The following is an 18,103-nucleotide window of genomic DNA, read 5'->3' as shown; positions in this document are numbered from 1 at the left end:
CCTTCCTCTGTCACAGTCAGCATGAGATGATCCAAAACAATGATCATAAAAGTCCCCTAATCATCTGGTAGCAATAACGAGCAGGGAACAGCTCATCCCTTTCTTGGGATTCACCACTCATCAGACGATCCAGCCAGAAATGCACATCCTGTGCTCCTGTTCTGAGGCTCTCCCCTTCCTCTCCTGCACGAACACAAGTCAAACCCATCGATGAAAAGCAGAGCTCCACGCACACTGCTGTCCCAGGGTCAGGTCCCTCTCACTCTGTAACCTTGACACCTCAACTTGATGTGACCACTATCAGAAATCGTGCATAAAAAACAGGCTGCCTTTGGGATTTGTCATTATTTAGTAGGTCTTCTTCTGATAGAGCTCAATAGAGGGTTCCTCATATGGAAGAGAAGTCAACAAATAACAAATGATGAGCAGTGGATAGCGGGATGCAAGGATGGATGGATGGATGGATGGATGGATGGATGGACGGACGGACAGATGGATGGACAAATGGATGGGTGGACATCTTCCTGGAAGAAATGCATGGCCTGAGATGTGACACCAGTGAACTGAGCACAGCAGGAGGCTGCAGGACGGAGGAAGTAGCCAGCTTTCCTAGGGGGCCCTGGAAAAGCAAAGAGAAAGAGAGAGCTGAACATTTCTCTGTGTACTTTGGATGGGGTGCTTGTTTGTTTTTACATTATCTGCTTTCCTGTTTCCCTTGCCTCTCCTCCTTTCCGTGAAGGACTCTGGTGTTAAGTTTCTTTGTTCACAAATGGAGAAGGCCAGCTGGGATGGGAAACAGGGCAAGGACAGCTGTAGGGTGGCAGTGAGGAAAGGCTCACAGCACGGCACCATCCCTGAGTACCCAAGCTGACTTAATTTTCCCCTGTTTCTGGCTGAAGATTAGTGATGTGTTTGTAAGGACCCTTGGAAATTGAGGGTTCCTTAATTGCCTTGTTGTTGCTGCCAGGAAGGTTGCCTTTATTATTACAGCCTTACCCCCAGACAGCACAGCATCTTGGCTCTCTAGGACTATGTCCTGGCTCATTTTCACGGACGGCCTGTTCCATAGACACCTCACAGCCAGAACTGCTGCACAACAGCCAAACCTGGGTGAGGTTTCTCAATACTCTGCACGTGTGCTGGAGTGCAAGAGCTCACTAAAGGTGCAAAGAGCATGCAGTCCCCAGCTGCTCTGTCTGTTTCCCTGTGGTGACAAGGACAGCCACTGACAGGGCTTAACCCCTCCGTGCCGATGCCACCTTGCAGCAGCCAACCCATATATCAGGGAGCACCTGGGACTGACAGACCCATTCCCCTAAAAGCCTCTAAAAAAGAGGTACCACATCAAAAAGTAGATCTATCCCACCTATGTTGATCCCATTGCTCTAAGAACATAAAGAGTGACACTTTTCTTGAAGGTTGGTGACTAACCCTTGGCTGCGTAGTGGTTGTCGGTGGTGCCAAGACCCCAAATCTCTAACTAGCGATGCTTTTCCTGCATTTGGGATAAAGCCTCTGTGGATATCTGATCCTCCACACTGGTAACGGGAGCCATGACACAGACCTTCAGCTGCAACTGAGATCATTCAAGATCCGTCCACAACGAGGTCTGGTCCTCTGGGTGCAGCCAAGCAAGGTCACTCGGGAAGTGACATCCTCCTGGGGCTCCAAAAATAACCCCAGGGCTGTACATCTGGCTCTGAGCTCTCACTCCAGACAAAAATAAATAAAATAAATAAAAAAGTGCTGAGCTGAGCTAAACAAACCATGCTGGGTTCAAGGTGGTGAGGGTCATTTGCTGCTTCATCTCCGTACCAGCAGGGCTCATCCGGTGTCTTTTTTGATGCTAAACCAAGAAGTTCATGCAGTCCTCCCAGGAAAGCGCTTGATTTCTCCAGTGTAAGCTCAGGGGCATAGCAAGATGTTTGGCTAACATGTAATTTTTCATTTCTAACACCCCAACCACCAGGATGCCCCAGCAGAGAGCATGGCAGGGAAATGACCAAGGGCTCTGGGTGATGCACCTGAAGTCAGAGCGGCTGGGGCAAGCCTTGCTCCTAGCCAGCAGGGACAAAGCAGGCACTGCAGGACCTCCAGCAAAACAATATTCTGTATATATCAAAGGGCTGCAACACCCTGAATGAAACACTAATTTTCACACCTTTGTTAATCTTGCTCTGAAAGGCACAGAGGCGGCTGCCGGGCTTGTTCTACCCACACCAATTTGGGTGTGCAGGCAGCCCAATGAAAGAGAGACAAAACTCTCCTCGCTTCACAGCACTTGCATCACTGTGCTGCTCTGGGGGCAGGAGGAAAGCTTCTTTACGGCTGCCCGCTGACCTGGAAATGATTGGATTTCCCTGCACCCTTCTCCCCAGGGGAGAAGCAGCAGCCCCAGCTGTGCTTCATTTGCGGCAGCATCTCCCCACGGCGCCCACTGGGTGTCTCACAGATGTTACCCCAGGTTAAATTCCCGTTTATGCACTTGGTGCTGCTGCCTGCTGCCCAGCTTCTCCTTTCTTCAGGTCACCTGGGAAAACACACTGCTCGGCCTTGTGCACAGGAAGGAGAGCTCGGAGGTGATGGCCACCAAACCCACGTCAAAAAGCCTCGACCACCCCAAAGACTTTTCCCACAGGTCATCCTACGTTTGCCACAGATCCTGCTAAAAACCCCTCCGTATACATATATACATACACACGTGTGTTTTATATATAAATCTTCCTGCTGGGAACAGCTGCTCTTGGTTGACGTTTCCCTTCCCTGTTCCCTGGAGATCCCAGGGAGGACCACAAGGGTGAGAACCCCCACCCAGAGGCTTCTTCCTCTCACCCGGGGTAAGTCCTCAGACTGTGTCAGTTTAACTTCCTGTTTTATGCTTGTGCAAGCGGTAGATGTGGTTTCCATATGAATTGGAACTGAATTTTTTCCCATGCAGGGGCTGTTTTCCTGTAACAGCAACCAGAAATATAGAAATACGTTTTGTACAGGAGATGTGAAAGCGATGGTCCATGAAAAGGTCTCTAAGTAAATAATATCTGCCTCGTTAGCCTGGCTTCTTTTATTGCAAAATCACTGCCCACAAGCTTCTGCCTTCCTCAGGACGAAGCAAGTGGTGGCTGTGTAGGGTATCCTTTAACATTTCCCATAAAAAAATTCTTCCCATTTCATGAAATTTTGGGAAGGGCTTTAAACAGCCTCCAATGACCAAACATCTCTGGGTTCTCCTAGCAGGAGGAGACATTGCAGCTTCAGAAGATAGCTTTTGGTGGCAAAGCAGGAGGGTGGGCATCGCTCCATCGCTCCTGCCACCAACTTACTGAAAGCCCACGGGTCTGTGGTGAATGTGAGCAGCGAGGTTCCCTGACTGCGACTCAAAATCCCCCTGCTTTGTGCTTTTTAAGAGTTCCCAGGTCACTGACCTGCTTGATCCCACAGCCCGTGACCGGGAGCATCTGCATGACTCGTGGGGTGGCACAAGGGGGAAAAAGGAACCGAATGTAAGAGACGAGGAGGAACCCTCTGAGCTGCTGCCGCCGCCAGAAACCCTTCACATGAAGCTCTAACCTCAGCTGCCCGCTTCCCCTTTTTCATTCTGAAGACCCAGAAAAGCAGGGAGGCAGCAAGAAGAGCACCAGTAAGCAACTCCTGCAGCACTTCGTGACCCCTTGTAGGCAGCGTGACCAGGGTTTGTCTCAAATAAGGCTGCAAGGGGCATGGGGGAGAGATTTCCAGAGCAGCCTGTGCATTTTGGGATAATCCATGGACAGCCTGTAGGTTCTGTATAAATACCAATAATTAAAAGCGGATATAACTAATTAGAATGCAGTCCATGGCAGTAAAATGATCCAGCTTATTGCCAGTCCCCTGAGTCACCCCGTCCTCCCGATGATTATTTTCCTGTTTTTCCCTAACCCAATTTGAGGTCTTTTATGCCGCCAGCAGACCCGGTGTGGTTTCAGAGCCACCGTCAGCCCAGACTCACCCCAAATTTCACCAGAAAGCTGCACATCTTTAAACTTAAAGCCCCCTCCCATGAGTCCAGCTGGGTTATGGCCAGTTATTCACCCCAAATATTTGGATTTACAAGCAGCCGTGGGCATCCCGGGTTGCCTGCTGGGCAGCCCCAGTGGCCTGGGCTTTGCATGGGGACTCCTGTGGGGGCACGTAGCTGGCTTCCCTTCCTGGGATGAGCACGTTGCTCCTGGCCCTGGTGGCCCCAGGGGATGGAGGAGCTCGAAGCAGGGCTCTGCAGCATGGCCAGCTGTGGAGGAAGGTCCTCTCCCTGCAGACGTGACTCGGTCTTCTCCTGGGAACGGCTGTCCTGCCACTGCCATCCTGGCTGGGGAGAGGAGCTCTGCTCCGGGCTCGTTCCCAGGCTCCCTGAGGTTGTTGCTCCTTTCCAGGGTTGGGAATGGGGAAAAGTGCAGGGAGAAAAGGTCTGCTTCGGCTGGGAGAGGAGCCTACAGCTGGATTCAAACCTCCCTGAAGTCAGAAGAAGGCTTTGTGCGGACTTCAGAAGCGTTTGGATGAAGCCCACGCTCCTGCAGAGCGAGGATATCTCTGTTTATCTCTTTTTTGAGATTTTCTATCATTCATGGGGGACATGTGCCGTTGCTTTTGGTGTGGCACCAAAACCCCGCCTTGTTTCGCTTGCCTTCAGGATGCCCCCAGAAGGTGATGGTTGGCAAGGTTTCTGCAGGCTCTGGGAATCAGGTGTGTGACCATGGGCAATGAGCAACATCGATAACCATGGAAGGCTTGGATCTCATGCACCCATGGATGTTGAGTGCCCTGAGGCACCCATAAACCCTACTGGTGCCCAGCCCTGCCTGGGCCACCCCACCCCTGCACTGGTGGGACCTTGGACCCATGGAGTCTCATCTCTGGCCCCATCCCTGCTGCTCCTGACTCCCTGGGTAGATCCAGGTCTTTCCCATTGTTTCCTGGGGCTGGATGCTGTGCCCAGCACCCTGCCCATCCTGTGTGGATGCTGCAGGATCTGGCCCTTGTCTGTGAGGGCTTCCAGCTCACCCTCTTATGGGGGTCAGCTCCGCTCCTAGGGTAGGTTTAGATGAGATATTAGGATTTTTTTATTATTATTATTCAGAGGGCACCAAGGCCCTGGCGCAGGCTGCCCGGAGGAGTTGTGGGTGCCCCATCCCTGGCAACGCCCAAGGCCAAGCTGGATGGGGCTGGAACTAGATGGGCTTTGAGGCCCCTTCCAACCCCAACCATTCCGTGTCTCTGTATGATTCTTGCTGCTCCCTCTTACTCCCCTTACTCCTTATGTGCTTCGCGTCAGAGAACAGGAGAAAAAAAAAAAAACACAAAATGAGATAAAATAAAATGAGATAAAATAAGATGAAAATATAAAATATAATAAAACAATGAAAAATAATAAAATAAATAATAAAATAAAATAAAATAAAATAAAATAAAATAAAATAAAATAAAATAAAATAAAATAAAATAAAATAACCCCACCCCGCTGAACTCCCCTTGCTCCCCAAATTCCCACCCGCCCCCGCCGCTCTCCCCTTTCCCCGCGCCGCGCGGGAAGGGGGCGCCCTTGGCGCGCCCCGGCCCCGCGCGCCCGGTGACGCCACAAAGGGCGGTGCCGCCCACCCTCCTCGGGCGCGCGCGCGCGCGCGCCTCTTTCTCCCGCCGGCGCGCCGCCCCCACGTGCGCGCCGCCCCGCCGCCGCGGCAGCGGCAGCCCCCGCAGGCAGGTGGGAGCGCGGCGGGCGGCAGCGCCCCCGCCTCGGCTCCCCCCCGGCCCTGGCCCCGGCTCCGGCCTCGGCCCCGGCCCCGCCACCATGGGCGCCCCCCGCCGCGGGCAGCAGCCGCCGCTGCCGACCCCGCGCCGCCCCATGAAGCAGCGCCGTTAGCCGGGCAGCGCCCGCGCTCCCCCCTCCCCGCTCGCTGCGGCCACCCCCCCCCTCCCTTTCCCACCCCATTACCCCGACCCCCCGTCCACCATGGGGGCGGCCGCCCCCCGCCCCGCCGCGGCGTGCCCAGTGCTCGCCGGTTTGCTCTCGGTGAGTTTTTTGGGGGGTCCGGAGATTTGAGGTGGGGGACGGGTGGTAAGGTGCGGGGATGCCTGCGCGTCCCGGGGGTCGTGAGAGGTGTTGGGGTTGTTTATTGGGGTGTTTATTCTCAACCCTCGCCTCCTTCATCCCATTTTTTGATGTTGTTTTTATTGCCCCCGTGCTTTGGGAGAGAGGCCAAGCTCCCCCGGCTTCCCCGTTTTGCCATCCCACGTAGGACCGCGGCAGAGCGGCGCTTTGGGGCGAAACGCTGTCGTTTTGGGGAGAGAGAGACGGAGGGATTTTTGGGGGCGGGGGGTCCGTGCTGCGGCTGGGTTGTGTAAGCAGCGCCGCGGCCGCTCCTGCTGGGCTCCAGGTGGGTCCTAGCGAGCTGCTGCGGGGCTGCGGGGACTGGGGAATCGCCGGGCAGCCGCAACGGGGTGAGTCTTGCACGGGGAGCGGCATCGCCCCTTGGAACGCGAAGCAAAACTTTGCATGGTCGGCAGTGTCAGGATTCCCCCCGGCCTCTTTTTCCCCGAGGAAAAATCAAAGGGGTCCGAGTACGTGGGTAAATACAAGCGGAGTGCTCTCCCCCCTCCCAGAGTGAAGGTAAGGATCCAAACGTCCAGGCAAGCGTTGCTCGTGCACACGCATCCTCAACCTGGATGTGTGCGGGTGTGCGACCAGATGAGCCGTGGGACAGAATTCCCATTTGATGGCAAGGTCGTGGGTGGGATGCTCTCGTGGCTGCCGCCTGGATCACTGTTTGCTCATGCATCCCAGGTGTGTTCAGAGGGCTGTGGGGGCTTCGTTTGCCTCTAGTGGGCTCGCTGTAGCCAGCGATTCTCGGCTGATGTGCGGTGTGGGAAGAGCTGTTGAGTTCCCCTTCACGGGGACCATGCACCTGTGCTGCTGTTTTGGCATTTTCCCCTGTTGCCGTTGCCCTTCCCAGCCATGGCAGTGGGATTGCTGAGTCGACCAAGCCCTGGACTCTCAGTTTCATTAAACCCCAAACTGGCTGAAAATAACTCAGCGCCCTTAAAGAAGCTAAATCTCGCTTTCCTTCTTCCCCAAGACCCTCGTCCCAGGTGTTTTTGGAGTTTGTAACTTGATCCTGCCTATGGGGTGCAGGGCAGGAGATGGGCTGCTTATCTCCGTAAAGTTGCCATCAAACTTCTGGGCCTATTTACTGGTGTTTTGGGGGGGTTGTTTGTTTGTTTTTCCACCTTCAGTGTCACAAATGCCTTCCTGGAGGTGCTCCGCAGAGAGTGTAGCTGACCTTCGGGAAGGGGAGCTATGCAGCCCGACCTGGGCTGAGGCATTGCTACGGAGAGTGTGGGCTAGCTGCAATTTCAACAAATTCAGGAAATGTTGGTATTTTCACTTGGAAACAGTTCCTGGGTTATCACCTTGGCGCTGTCAGTCCCTGCTCACCTACAGCCCTGTGCCTCTGCTCTGGTTTCGCTCTACCAGCATCACATACGCTGCGTTTAGTTGCCTTTAGTTGCTTTTTCTTTATTCTTTTTTTTAATGATTTTTTTTTCTATTTTTTAAAGTCAATTTAATTCTTTTATTTTTTTTAAGTCACCTTTATTCTTTTTATTTTTTGCTGAATGCATTGTATGGCTGTGAAGTTTACCGTTGCTCTGCTCCCTACCGCGGGGCTGGCAGCAGTGGGGCGGCGCCACGCTCAACCCAAATTCGCCCTGTTTCGGACCCAAATGCTCATTTTCTCGCCAACTTTCTGTCTCTCTCCTGGCAGCCTCTCAGGGCTGAGGAGCGGATTTTGCTCCTGCACAAACTGGCCCATTCCCTGCCGCATCCCACGTACATGTGCTTGGGAGGCGGGTAGCTCCCTACAAACTATTGTCCCTGCAAATTGCTCATCGGCTCCGTCCAATGAGTGGCTGCAACTGAAGAGAGTGGTGATGGCGATGCTGCGTAGGTGCTTGGCTGCATCACCGGGCTGCTGGCAGTAAGATGGGTCATGCCTGCGTCGTCTGCCAGCTCAGGGGCTCCCTCATCCCAGCCCATTCCCCAACCGAAGTCCTCCATGTGCTGGAGGCGGTTTGGGTGGCCAGGAAGGGACGTGGGCGCTGAGCTGGGGATGCTCTGCAGGCGTGAGGAGCAGCACCAAACCCAGGTGTGCTGGTATCTGGTCGTACCAGGGTCATCTTGCACCAATGCCTTTTTTCTGTGTTTTTTTCTTGCCCTGTGTGCTTTGGTGCTTGGAGTAACGAACTGGAATCCAGTGGCTAAGGAGACCCTGCTCCATTCTTGTGCTGCTCGTGGTGGGTCTGAGCAGCAGGCATCCTCCCTGGCGGAGACGTCCTCCCAGGCAGAGACATCCTCCTGCTCCTGGCTGGTGCTCACAGTGCCGCGAGCGCTGCCAGCTGCACGCTCCCAGCAGCGGGTTATTTTTAGGGACCAGAAGCACCAATCCACACGACACCCGCATGGATGCTCCAGGCTGCTCAGCCTTCCCCCGCTGCGACTCGCTGCTGTCCATAAGCGCCGAGCTGCGCATGCACCAGAGCCCCCTTGGTCCCACACCTCCTGATGCCCCCCCCCAGGGTCCAACACGGGCTCATATCCCCCGTGTAGGGCACCGGTGAGCCCCTGGGAGGCTGGATCCTGTTGCATCTGGTTTGCTAATTCGCGGTTGCGTCAGGGAGATTACGGGTGGCAGGTTTCTGTAGTGCGAGCTGAGCGCTTCGTGAAATCGTGTCTTGCAGGAGGGAGGGGTGGAACATGCATCGGGTGAGCCGTTAGAGCCTGCCAGAGCAGCCTCTCGCTTTTTTTTTTTTTTTTTTTTTCTGTTGTTGTTGTTTTAATTTGACGTGCTGTAATTGGCCTGGCCACCGCAGGATCCTTGTCAACTCCTGCAGGCTTGTCTGCTGCTGCCGCCTCTGTAATTGCCGCTTCAGGAGGGAGGGGAAAAAAAAAAAAAAAAAGACTTGAAGTGTTTTGTACAAATCCTCGGCCATAAATTATTTAGCAGGTGAAAGAGAAATGTGCTGCCAGAGCATGTGTTTTCCAGGAAGCAAGAGACTGCACCAAAAATGACGCGGCGCAGCTTGCAGCTCTGCTGCGATGTGTGTTCTGCAGAGTCATGTTGTTGGGCGCTTTTTTTTTTTTTTTTTTTTTTATATAATATATTCTTGCTGGCTGATAGCCCAGGATATGTAGCAGAGCAAGAGCAAGGTCCCGTATAGCCTAGCAAGGTGATTTATGTCCTCGGCTGCTCGGTTGAGAAGCGTTAGGGTTGGTGGTCTTCCCACCTTAGTGTAGGAAATCACCTTTGTAAAGCTGCTGTAATGTTATCCTGGTCCTCTTCCTTCTGAACTCAGCCTGCTGCTGTTTGGAAATGCATTTCCAGCTGCTTTGCATGCTGGATGAGATTGTGGCAGCTCTTCTTGAGCTGCCTTTTGTTTTCCGTGTGTTATTTCTGCTGGCCTAACTGATGCGTATCTGTGGTCCAGAGGTCCCCCAGGTAGAAATGGAGAGAGGGCTTCTCCTGGGGAAGGAGCAGCCCCATGGTACCAACACAAAGGACCAAAGGGAAAAAAATCATGGGGCTAGAAGTAGGTGGAGGTGAACAGACCCATAGTCATCATCCAGCCAAACCCAGCTGGGTGCGCTTGGTGTGTAAAAACGTGAGAGCTTTTACCTGTATCTGATGCAATGAGGAACAAAGTTACAGCGGAGCCCCTAAAAGAGCTTAGGAATAGCATCCTTTTTCCCCTCTCCTGTTGCAAATAAATCTGGTTTCAAGTGGATTCAGGTGTGGGAGGCTTGAAGCAGAGCCCCTGAAGCAAGCCTTACCCTTGCACAGGGGTGTGGGAGGGTGGCGGGGCTGAGAACACACTTGGTACCGCACGCCAGCCCAGATTTCATCCTGTTTTGCCTTATTTTAAAAGGCAAATAACTGAGCAACCGCAGGGTAACAAACACAGAGGAAGGAAGTCCCGCAGGTCAGAGCCACCGCCTGCGTGGTTTTTGTCTTCTTGGCAAATGCCTGAGCACTGCTGGGACCTCTCAGCCTTGAGAGGACAAAACCTCCCTCGTGGTCCTGCTGCCCCGGTGGCCCTGTCCCGGGCTGGCACTCCAGAAGGAATTTGGCACTGGGGGCCCCGGATGCACTAATGCTTTGCCTCTGTCTTTCAGTTGCTCGTGTTCCTTGGCAGCGCCGGCGCTCAGCCCCAGCTGACCTCCGAGCAGAATGCCATCAGCCTCTCCGCCGGCAAGTACCGCCACCTCGACCGTGCCACCAACCAGGAGCTGATCTGCGACAAGTGTCCCGCGGGAACCTACGTGTCCAAGCACTGCACGAAGAGCACCTTAAGGGAGTGCAGCCCGTGTCCGGATGGGACTTTTACGAAGCACGAGAACGGCATAGAGCGATGCCACCCTTGCAGAAAGCCCTGCGAACTGCCAATGATTGAGAAAACCCATTGTACTGCCTTGACCGACCGCGAGTGCACTTGCCTGTCGGGTACGTTTCAGACGAACGATACCTGCGTCCCTTACACGGTGTGCCCGGTCGGCTGGGGCGTCCGCAAGAAAGGAACCGAGACGGAAGACGTGAGGTGCAAGCCGTGCCCCCGTGGTACTTTTTCTGATGTGCCTTCTAGCGTGATGAAGTGCAAAACCTACACGGACTGCTTCGGGAAGAACATGGTGGTGGTCAAGCCGGGGACGAAGGAAAGCGATAACGTCTGCGGTTCTCCGGCGTCTCTGCCAAGCACATCTTTGGCTTCGTCAGATGCAGAAGCAGGTGGAGAGACCTACGAGGCTCCACCGACTGCTCATCTTCCCAAAGGTAACGTGCACAGCTGTTTTCGGCCATGGGATTGCATTCCTGCCTCGGTCACGGTTGGTTTTAGGCTGTTGGAGGTCAACCTGGTCTCAAGTACAGATGGTGCTTTTGCTGTTTTGGCCAGGACATGGCTCTGGACTACATCAGGTTGCCATTGCTTGTGTTAAACCACACTTAATGAACCACACTTAATAATATTTTCCCTGAGATTTTACTCCTGATTGGACTTCTGGCTGTCCTACTGTTTGGATTAAGAGGACATCGTGTTCCCCAGCCATTTTTCCAGTCCACGTGTTGTGCTGGCACAAGTCTCGGTGTGTTTGTGGCAAACCTGAGCAGGGAGCGGGTGCAGCAGCAAAGCCCTGCAGGGAGATGGGGGCTTCTTTCCACCCCACTGATGGGTTTGTTGGATCTCTGGATGGGTTTTTTGGGTGTCCTGATGGGTTTGCTGCCTCTCTGCCTGTGCTTTCCCTACTATGTTTTGCCCTGAATTGTATCACTATTGGCTTGAATGGGGACCATTGCCAAAACTGCACCTAGGCTGTGCTATTATTTTTTTTTTCTTTAACCTCGAAGGCTTCCACTAATTACCACTGGTGGGGAAAACTAGCTTGAATTCCCCATTCTCTCACTTAATTGGAAATGACATGTCACACTCTTCACTGGGAGACTGCTGGGGTAGGAGTCCAGGCAGAGAACCCATGGGCAGGGTGCTGCTGTGTTTAGCAAAGATGCTTCAGCCATGGCTGGGTGCTACGGGGCTCTGTGTGAGCTGTTGCTCAGCACTCCTTGATAGTGTCCAAAATGGGGCATTTCAACAACAAAAGGCAATTTTTGATGCCCTTTACACCTGAGCCAGTAAATGCAGGTGCGGGGAGGTGCTGACGGTTGTAGGCTGCAGGGCTCTGGAACCTAAGAAATGAGAAGCTTGATGTGACGTTATCATCTCCCTGGGTGAGGAAGGGAGGGTGTTCCCTGAACTTTGATATCAACCGTAGACAAGCAGATAAAAGTTAGCATTTTCCCTGTTTGTGTCCTGGTCAGAGCGGTTTGGCTTCTCACATCGCAGATGGTTACACCCGCGCTTTGGCTCAGCTGGGATGAGACACGATCTTCACATCCAAGTTTCCAGAGCAGGCTCTAATTCGTGCTGCAGCGCCCTTCCTCTTCTCACCAGGCGCTGCTTGATAAGAAAACTCAATAAAAGTGGAAAGTGGCTCTTAGGAGGAAGTTGGGTCATCTCAGTCACTTCAGAACCTCGTTTGGAGTTGATGCATCCACGCCTGATTGCCTGATAAAATGTTTGTGCTTCTCTGACAAGAGTTGGTTGAGAGATACTAAGCCTCTGAATTTGTGTGTTCCTAGCCCAAATACCAAGTTTTCTATGATGGCTGTAAAGTTAATAGTATTTGGGCTAAAAACACATATGAAAATGTTTTCCATCATCAGTAAAAAGTAAAGCTAATGTTTATGTGTGTTCCTAGCCCAAATACCAAATTTTCCGTTATCAGTGTAAAGCTAATAATGTAGTAAAAATATAAAATAAAAATAATAATATCAGTGTAAAGCTAGGAAAAGAAAGCCAACTGCCTCAAAGTTACGGGTTTTCTAAGAAATGCTGAATTTGGGTCAAACACAGACGACCAATGTGCTTTTAATCGCTCCTTTTTGTTGTTGAGCAGCCACTCAGTGTTAACCCAGTCAGTTTTATCTTGAACCTGACTCAGTAGCTATCTGATACAGAGGTGACATTAAGGTCTGGCTTTCCCTCTCTTGCTGCCTGGTGCTGGGCTTAGGCCTGCAGGCCATGCGGACACTCAGAGGGGTCTCAGGCTGTGCTGTGGCTCCATGTCACCTCCCCAGCGCCGTGACACTGAGCTCTCCTCTCCTCCTGCAGGTCTGAACTCTTCAGTTCCCGACCTGGCTCCCTCTCCACCCGCGGCCGACGGCGTGACGGGGCCGACGAGCGACTACAACCAGACCTCGGCCAACGAGACCGGGGGTACCAGAGGGAGCCTAGTGGGCACTGGCACCGCCGGCCAGGCGCAGAGCTACCGGCACAAGCACACCAGCCAAGCTCTGGAGAAGCAGCCGGCCCTGGAGATGGCAGGGGGCGAGAAGTCCAGCATGCCCTACAGGCCGCCCCGGAGAGGGCCGCAGAACGTCCACCAGCACTTCGATATCAACGAACACTTGCCCTGGATGATCGTCCTCTTCCTGCTGCTGGTCCTGGTGGTTATCGTGGTCTGCAGTGTCAGGAAGAGCTCACGGACTCTGAAGAAAGGGCCGAGGCAAGATCCCAGTGCCATTGTGGAGAAAGCTATTATGAAGAAGTCCACCACCCCCACGCAGAACAGGGAGAAGTGGATCTATTACTGCAACGGGCACGGTGAGCAGTACCGGCCGGGGGCTGGAGCAGCCGGTCTGGGGAGCGGTGTCCTCTCCCCTTTCCGATCTCGCGGTGCTTTGGATGGGCCACCCCGTGGCTGGGTCGCTTTCCTGGTGCATTGAGCCCAGTGGTAAGGGCAAGCAGACATCCCAGTTCTCAGCTGATCCTTGGCTTTTCCCCATCCCTGTTCCCTTGGCACATTTCCCGTTCCTGATGCAGTGATTGATGGAGGGAGCATCACCTCTCCTCAGCTCCTCTGCTTCTGCTTCCTACCTACCCCTTGCTTGGAGGATCTCAAAAGAAGACTTCTTTTTTTTAAATCTCTGCCCTTCCACCTCTTTTCTGTTTTCGTCCCTCCTTATCTACCAGTGACTCAGGCGTGTGTCTGATTATCTTTTGTTCTGTCCTTTTCCCCTCACCCCTTCTGTTTCTGCAAGGCTGAGTCATCCCCCGCCCGTTGGCAGCACCTCAATTTCAGGTTCTTGGCCCAAAATCCTGACCACTGGCTTCTTTCCCCAGCCCGTTTCCTTTGCTGGAGCGAGGGAGGTTATCCTTAGCAGCTGTGTCACAGATGGGCGCAGCTCCCTGTGCTTGGGGGATCTTGGGGGTTCTGCTTCTTGGTGTTTTCTGGTCCTCTGGTGGAAAAACTTGCTATTTGCTTTTCAATGAGAGTTAAAGATGAACCATTGGGGCCTTAAATAGGGACTCATAAAAGTCAATGATAAATGAATGGTGGCACGAATGTGAATATTGAGTGGTCATGGGCTCCCCAGGAGGTTCTACCTTCACACAGCCACCGTGGCAGAATCGACCCCCTTATCCTGAAGATAGGACTAAGGAATAGCTAAACATCCCTTCCTGGTTAACCTTTAGAAGAGCACTTTTAACAAGGGGACCCAAGTGAAGAGCAGATTGGAAAGAAAAGATTTGAGGGTTTTAAGAGAGATCAGTGCTTGATGACAGTCATCCTTGGGTGCTTAAGTACAAAGCAGAGAAGGCTTTGAGCAGGGCGTCTTGTTATGTACTCTGCTCTCCTTCCTGCTGATTAACAGACCTACACTTTGTTTGCTTTCATTAATGCATATACAGAACCAATAAGGCCGTGATGGAATTAGCTTTGTGCCTTCTCTCGTGTTTGTGCTTTTTATCAGTTTCCTTTTAACTCTTTTGAATTCCCAGGGTGCCATTTCTTGCGCTTTTTTTTTTTCCCCTTTGCAATAAGTTCCAATATCTTTTTTTTCTGTACTTCTTTGTCCCTAAAATCAGTGGTACCAAAAGCGTGGACCCTGGGCTATGGTTAGTGATCTGCAGCAGGGTTGCAGAGCCTATTAAATATTTTTATTTGTACACGCTTCAGGGAATACCAAGGTTCAGCGCTTCAGCTGTGGTTCATTGGCCAAAAGGGGCTGGTTGCTACTAACCTGTAGTCTGTTTTTCTTTTTCCCTTTTGTTTTTTTATTCCCCTCCCAAGATCTTAATTACCTGTTCCCTTGGGTTGGTTGAATTTCTCATTGTTTCTTTCCTTGTCTCGGAGCAGTGAATGCTGTCATCCCGGAGCAGGGGCTGAGTTTTTACAGCTCGGGGAGCAATCCAGTGCAGGAGCAAACCAGCTGCTTTGGGCAGAACCAGCTGTGGCTCCTGACCTGGTGGTTCAGAAGCCTCCTGCAACGCCTGCACTACATCTGCTCCCTTTGGGCAGGGCTCTGTGTTTGCTCACCCAGGATGAGTCAGGTTAAAGAAACCATGCAGATAAGATAAGGTGATACGTGGTGAGCAATGAGGCTGTGTGAGACCATTCAGATGTAACCCCACCTTCACAGATCTTGTCATCCTTTTAGAGGGACGGTGTAATCTATGGGTCACCCTTTGCTTCCCAGGACACATCTCCTCTTCCCTTTGTCATCCTCTAACAGCTGAATTCAGCTAGTGCATCAAATTCACAACGTGTTTGCTAAGTTCACTTTCCGCCTTGGGAAACGAGGTGATGTAACTGCAGAAGCAGCACTTGGTTAATGAACTGGCCCAGTATCTGATCAGCCCCTCCAGTCTGGAGGCGAATTTCCCATTTCTCAGGGCTCCCAGTAGGGTTTTGCACAACCCACCCAGCGGTCACACTGGTGCCTGCTTGTCCAGGTGGCCTCGTGGCTTGCTCCTGCCATCAGATGTCCTCAGCTGAACTTTTTGCTGCAAAGGCAAAACAAGTAGAACCAATTAATGCTTTGTCTTGCTTTAAGGGCAGCTTGGACGTCGCCTAAATTGCGTTGTGTTTAGCTGGATCTGCCCTGCTCATTAGTTTCTCTTTGGTGGTGCTCTGCTGTGCCAGGCACATAAGTTTTTCTTCTCCATGGTGGTGTAGAAATCCCTCTTTTTTTTTTTTTTTTTTGCGTGTGTATGTTGAAGTGTCTATCTCTTCAGATTTCATTTACTTGAAATGAGAGGCAACACAGTAAAACAAAATTGACCTTTTATTTTTTTAAACAGCTGTCCACGCAGCCAAGGTACGCTGCAGAGCTGAAGCAGCACAGCTTGGCTTTCTGCTTCTCGAGCAGTTCTTGTACCCAAACCATGCTTTGCAGGCTGCGTCCTTAAGCAACATTTCAGACAACGGTCAATGTAGCCCAAAATGAGCTTAAGACCATAGCAGAAAGGAAATCCCTATGACCTCCCAACCTGTACGGGAGCGGGGTTGTGGGGCATTTATTGCCTACGTAAGAGTTGCGCACAGTCTCCCCCCCTGCTTCCTCCTAGTTTCGCAGCTCCTCCCTCGTAATCCTTTCAGTAAACAGCTTTAACCTTTGAAAGGGAAGACGTACTAGGACATGGGTGCCCCAGCCCTGGTGCGGAGGAGCTGTGCTTGGGGAGGTGCACTCCGGTGGTGCTGGAGCGATTATGGTGACCAACCTTGAAGATTTTGCCCTTTTTTGGGAAGATTTTAGGATTGATCCCTCTCAGCTGGGTGTAGCATGGTCAGGGCGGTACTAGCAGTGCTTGGTGCTGGAGCAGAGCATCTCGCTTGGGCTGGGCTTCTTCCTGAAAAAGGAAGATTTGGGGGTGGGAGTGTGATTTTTATTTTCAATATTTTTTTTTTTTGCAAGGGTTTTTTTGTAGTAATACTGTGATTAACTCACCCGCACACAGGATCTGCAGCGTTAAATTATTTCTGCCCACGTTGTTGCTGCTTTGACAGACCTCAGTGGAAGCAGTGGCTTAAATCCTGTTCCTGATGGCACTCGATACCGAATTGCTGAAATACCTGCAATGTGCTTGCTGTCCTCGACAGCAGTTGTTATTGGGGGCATTTCGCTTGTCCTCATCTTCCCATGAGCAGGTGTCTACTCCCCGTGCTCCCCCTGGTCATAATATGTGCCTTAAATAACTGCCTACACCTAAAATTAGAGGCGACTTGGGAGGCTGGTGTTAAAACAAGACCTGTGCCCTCAGCATGGACACGTTCCAGCTCAGGCAACAAATGCCAGCGCTTCTCACTGGGTTAAATGGCTCGGAGGTCTGGGAAGAGCTTGCAGTGCCTGCTGGCCTGAGCTAGCACCGCCAGCATGTCCCCACGTCTGTCCCCACCTGGGGTTTTTTTTTGGCCTCCCCCAGAACCCCAAGTTCTCATTTCATGGGATCTAAACGAGTAGCAGTGCTGATGGTGCAGTTGGATCTCTGGCTGCTTCATCTGGCTCAATTCTCCTGCTGTGCAGGTGGGAATGGGAAGGGCATTTTGCCCACCATTTCCAAAGAAAGTGGTGGTTAATTATTAGTGTGGGTACAGGGAAATGATTTTAACCTGGTGCAGCTTTCTTTTGGAAGATTGAGAGCAGCCCTGCCTACTGGAGATGTTTTCTTCCAGACATTCCCTTTATTTTAGCACATCCCCTTCCCTTTCTTCAGCTGCTTCCAAAGGCAAGGAACTGAATGAGTGGAGCCCTTTTAGTACAAATAGAAAATTGAATTTTTAGTAAAAATAAGAGAACTGAAGTCTGACTCTTGCAATCTTTGGGGTTTCCAAGAGTTACACCAGTCTGCACTGAACATGAGGGTGGGTTTGAAATAATCTTTCAGAAACTCATGGTAGCGTTGTCTTTGACTTCCACCTCTTGAGTAGCAGCGAGTGAAAGGCAAGGACTGAAATGAGCTGCATCAAAAGTGGTCTTTTGGGGTAAAAACTCCTGTGTATAGAAGAAGCTGCCTGAAATGCCATGCTGAGAGGCAATCAGAGGATTTGGTAATTTTGGAGCTGAAAGACAGGAGCAGATCTTGGCAGTGCTGGCCTGGCAGGAGATGCCACTTGCCTTTTTTTTTTTTTTTTCCTTCAAGTCTGGTAATTGCACGTTATTGCAGTGGGTGGCGAGACCAAAGCCAGGAAGCCTCTGGTTAAGTAATCAAGGGAAATAAGCCGTGCTGCAGAGCTGTGTGCAGCAGGGCTGGGGCTGGGGCTGCAGGTAGAAGAGCCCTGACTGGAAGCAGCTCTGGGTTGAGGCCCTGTCTGAAAGCAGAGGGGAGAGCCAAGAGGTGATGCTGGGGAGGTGAGAAGCATTAGGATTTGGGGTCTTGGCTGTTGGGAAGTTCCGTCTCCAGCAGACTGGGGACCCCATTACTTCTCCTTTTGAACATCTGCAGAGCCTGGGGAGAGGTGTAAGAATTCAATCAGCCTCACACTGTGGTGACCTCAAGGACCGCAGCGAGGGGCAGGATGGCCAGCAGCATCTCCCAGGGGCAGATGTGCCTGTTGCTGCCAATAATTTATTGACTGAGGAGCAGTGCTGTGCCTGGGTGCAAACCCTAACGTGCCCCTGGCAGAGCTGAGGGATTAATGTCTGTCTGCCTGCCAAAACAAAGAGGCCAGAGGGTTTTTTTTTTTTTT

At 52.0% G+C, this 18,103-nt stretch overlaps 1 protein-coding gene across 3 annotated transcripts in view; it reads left to right on the top strand.

Moving 5' to 3' along the window:
• Positions 1-5,957: 5,957 nt before the first annotated feature.
• TNFRSF21 (TNF receptor superfamily member 21) overlaps positions 5,958-18,103 on the top strand; it is a 30,468-nt gene continuing 18,322 nt past the window's right edge. For 2 of the 3 annotated variants that reach the window (XM_032184326.1, XM_032184324.1), the window contains exons 1-3: positions 6,509-6,637; positions 10,196-10,850; positions 12,745-13,236. In XM_032184326.1, coding sequence (XP_032040217.1) covers positions 6,524-6,637; positions 10,196-10,850; positions 12,745-13,236 — 1,261 coding nt within the window. In that variant the 5' untranslated portion in view covers positions 6,509-6,523. Of the gene's footprint in view, positions 6,041-6,508; positions 6,638-10,195; positions 10,851-12,744; positions 13,237-18,103 lie in introns of those variants that run through there. The other variant, XM_032184325.1, reaches the window with a different exon arrangement.

This window comes from Aythya fuligula, chromosome 3 (assembly GCF_009819795.1).
Source record: "Aythya fuligula isolate bAytFul2 chromosome 3, bAytFul2.pri, whole genome shotgun sequence".
NCBI classification, from domain to species: domain Eukaryota; kingdom Metazoa; phylum Chordata; class Aves; order Anseriformes; family Anatidae; genus Aythya; species Aythya fuligula.
This window is presented reverse-complemented; position numbering and strand designations above follow the sequence as displayed.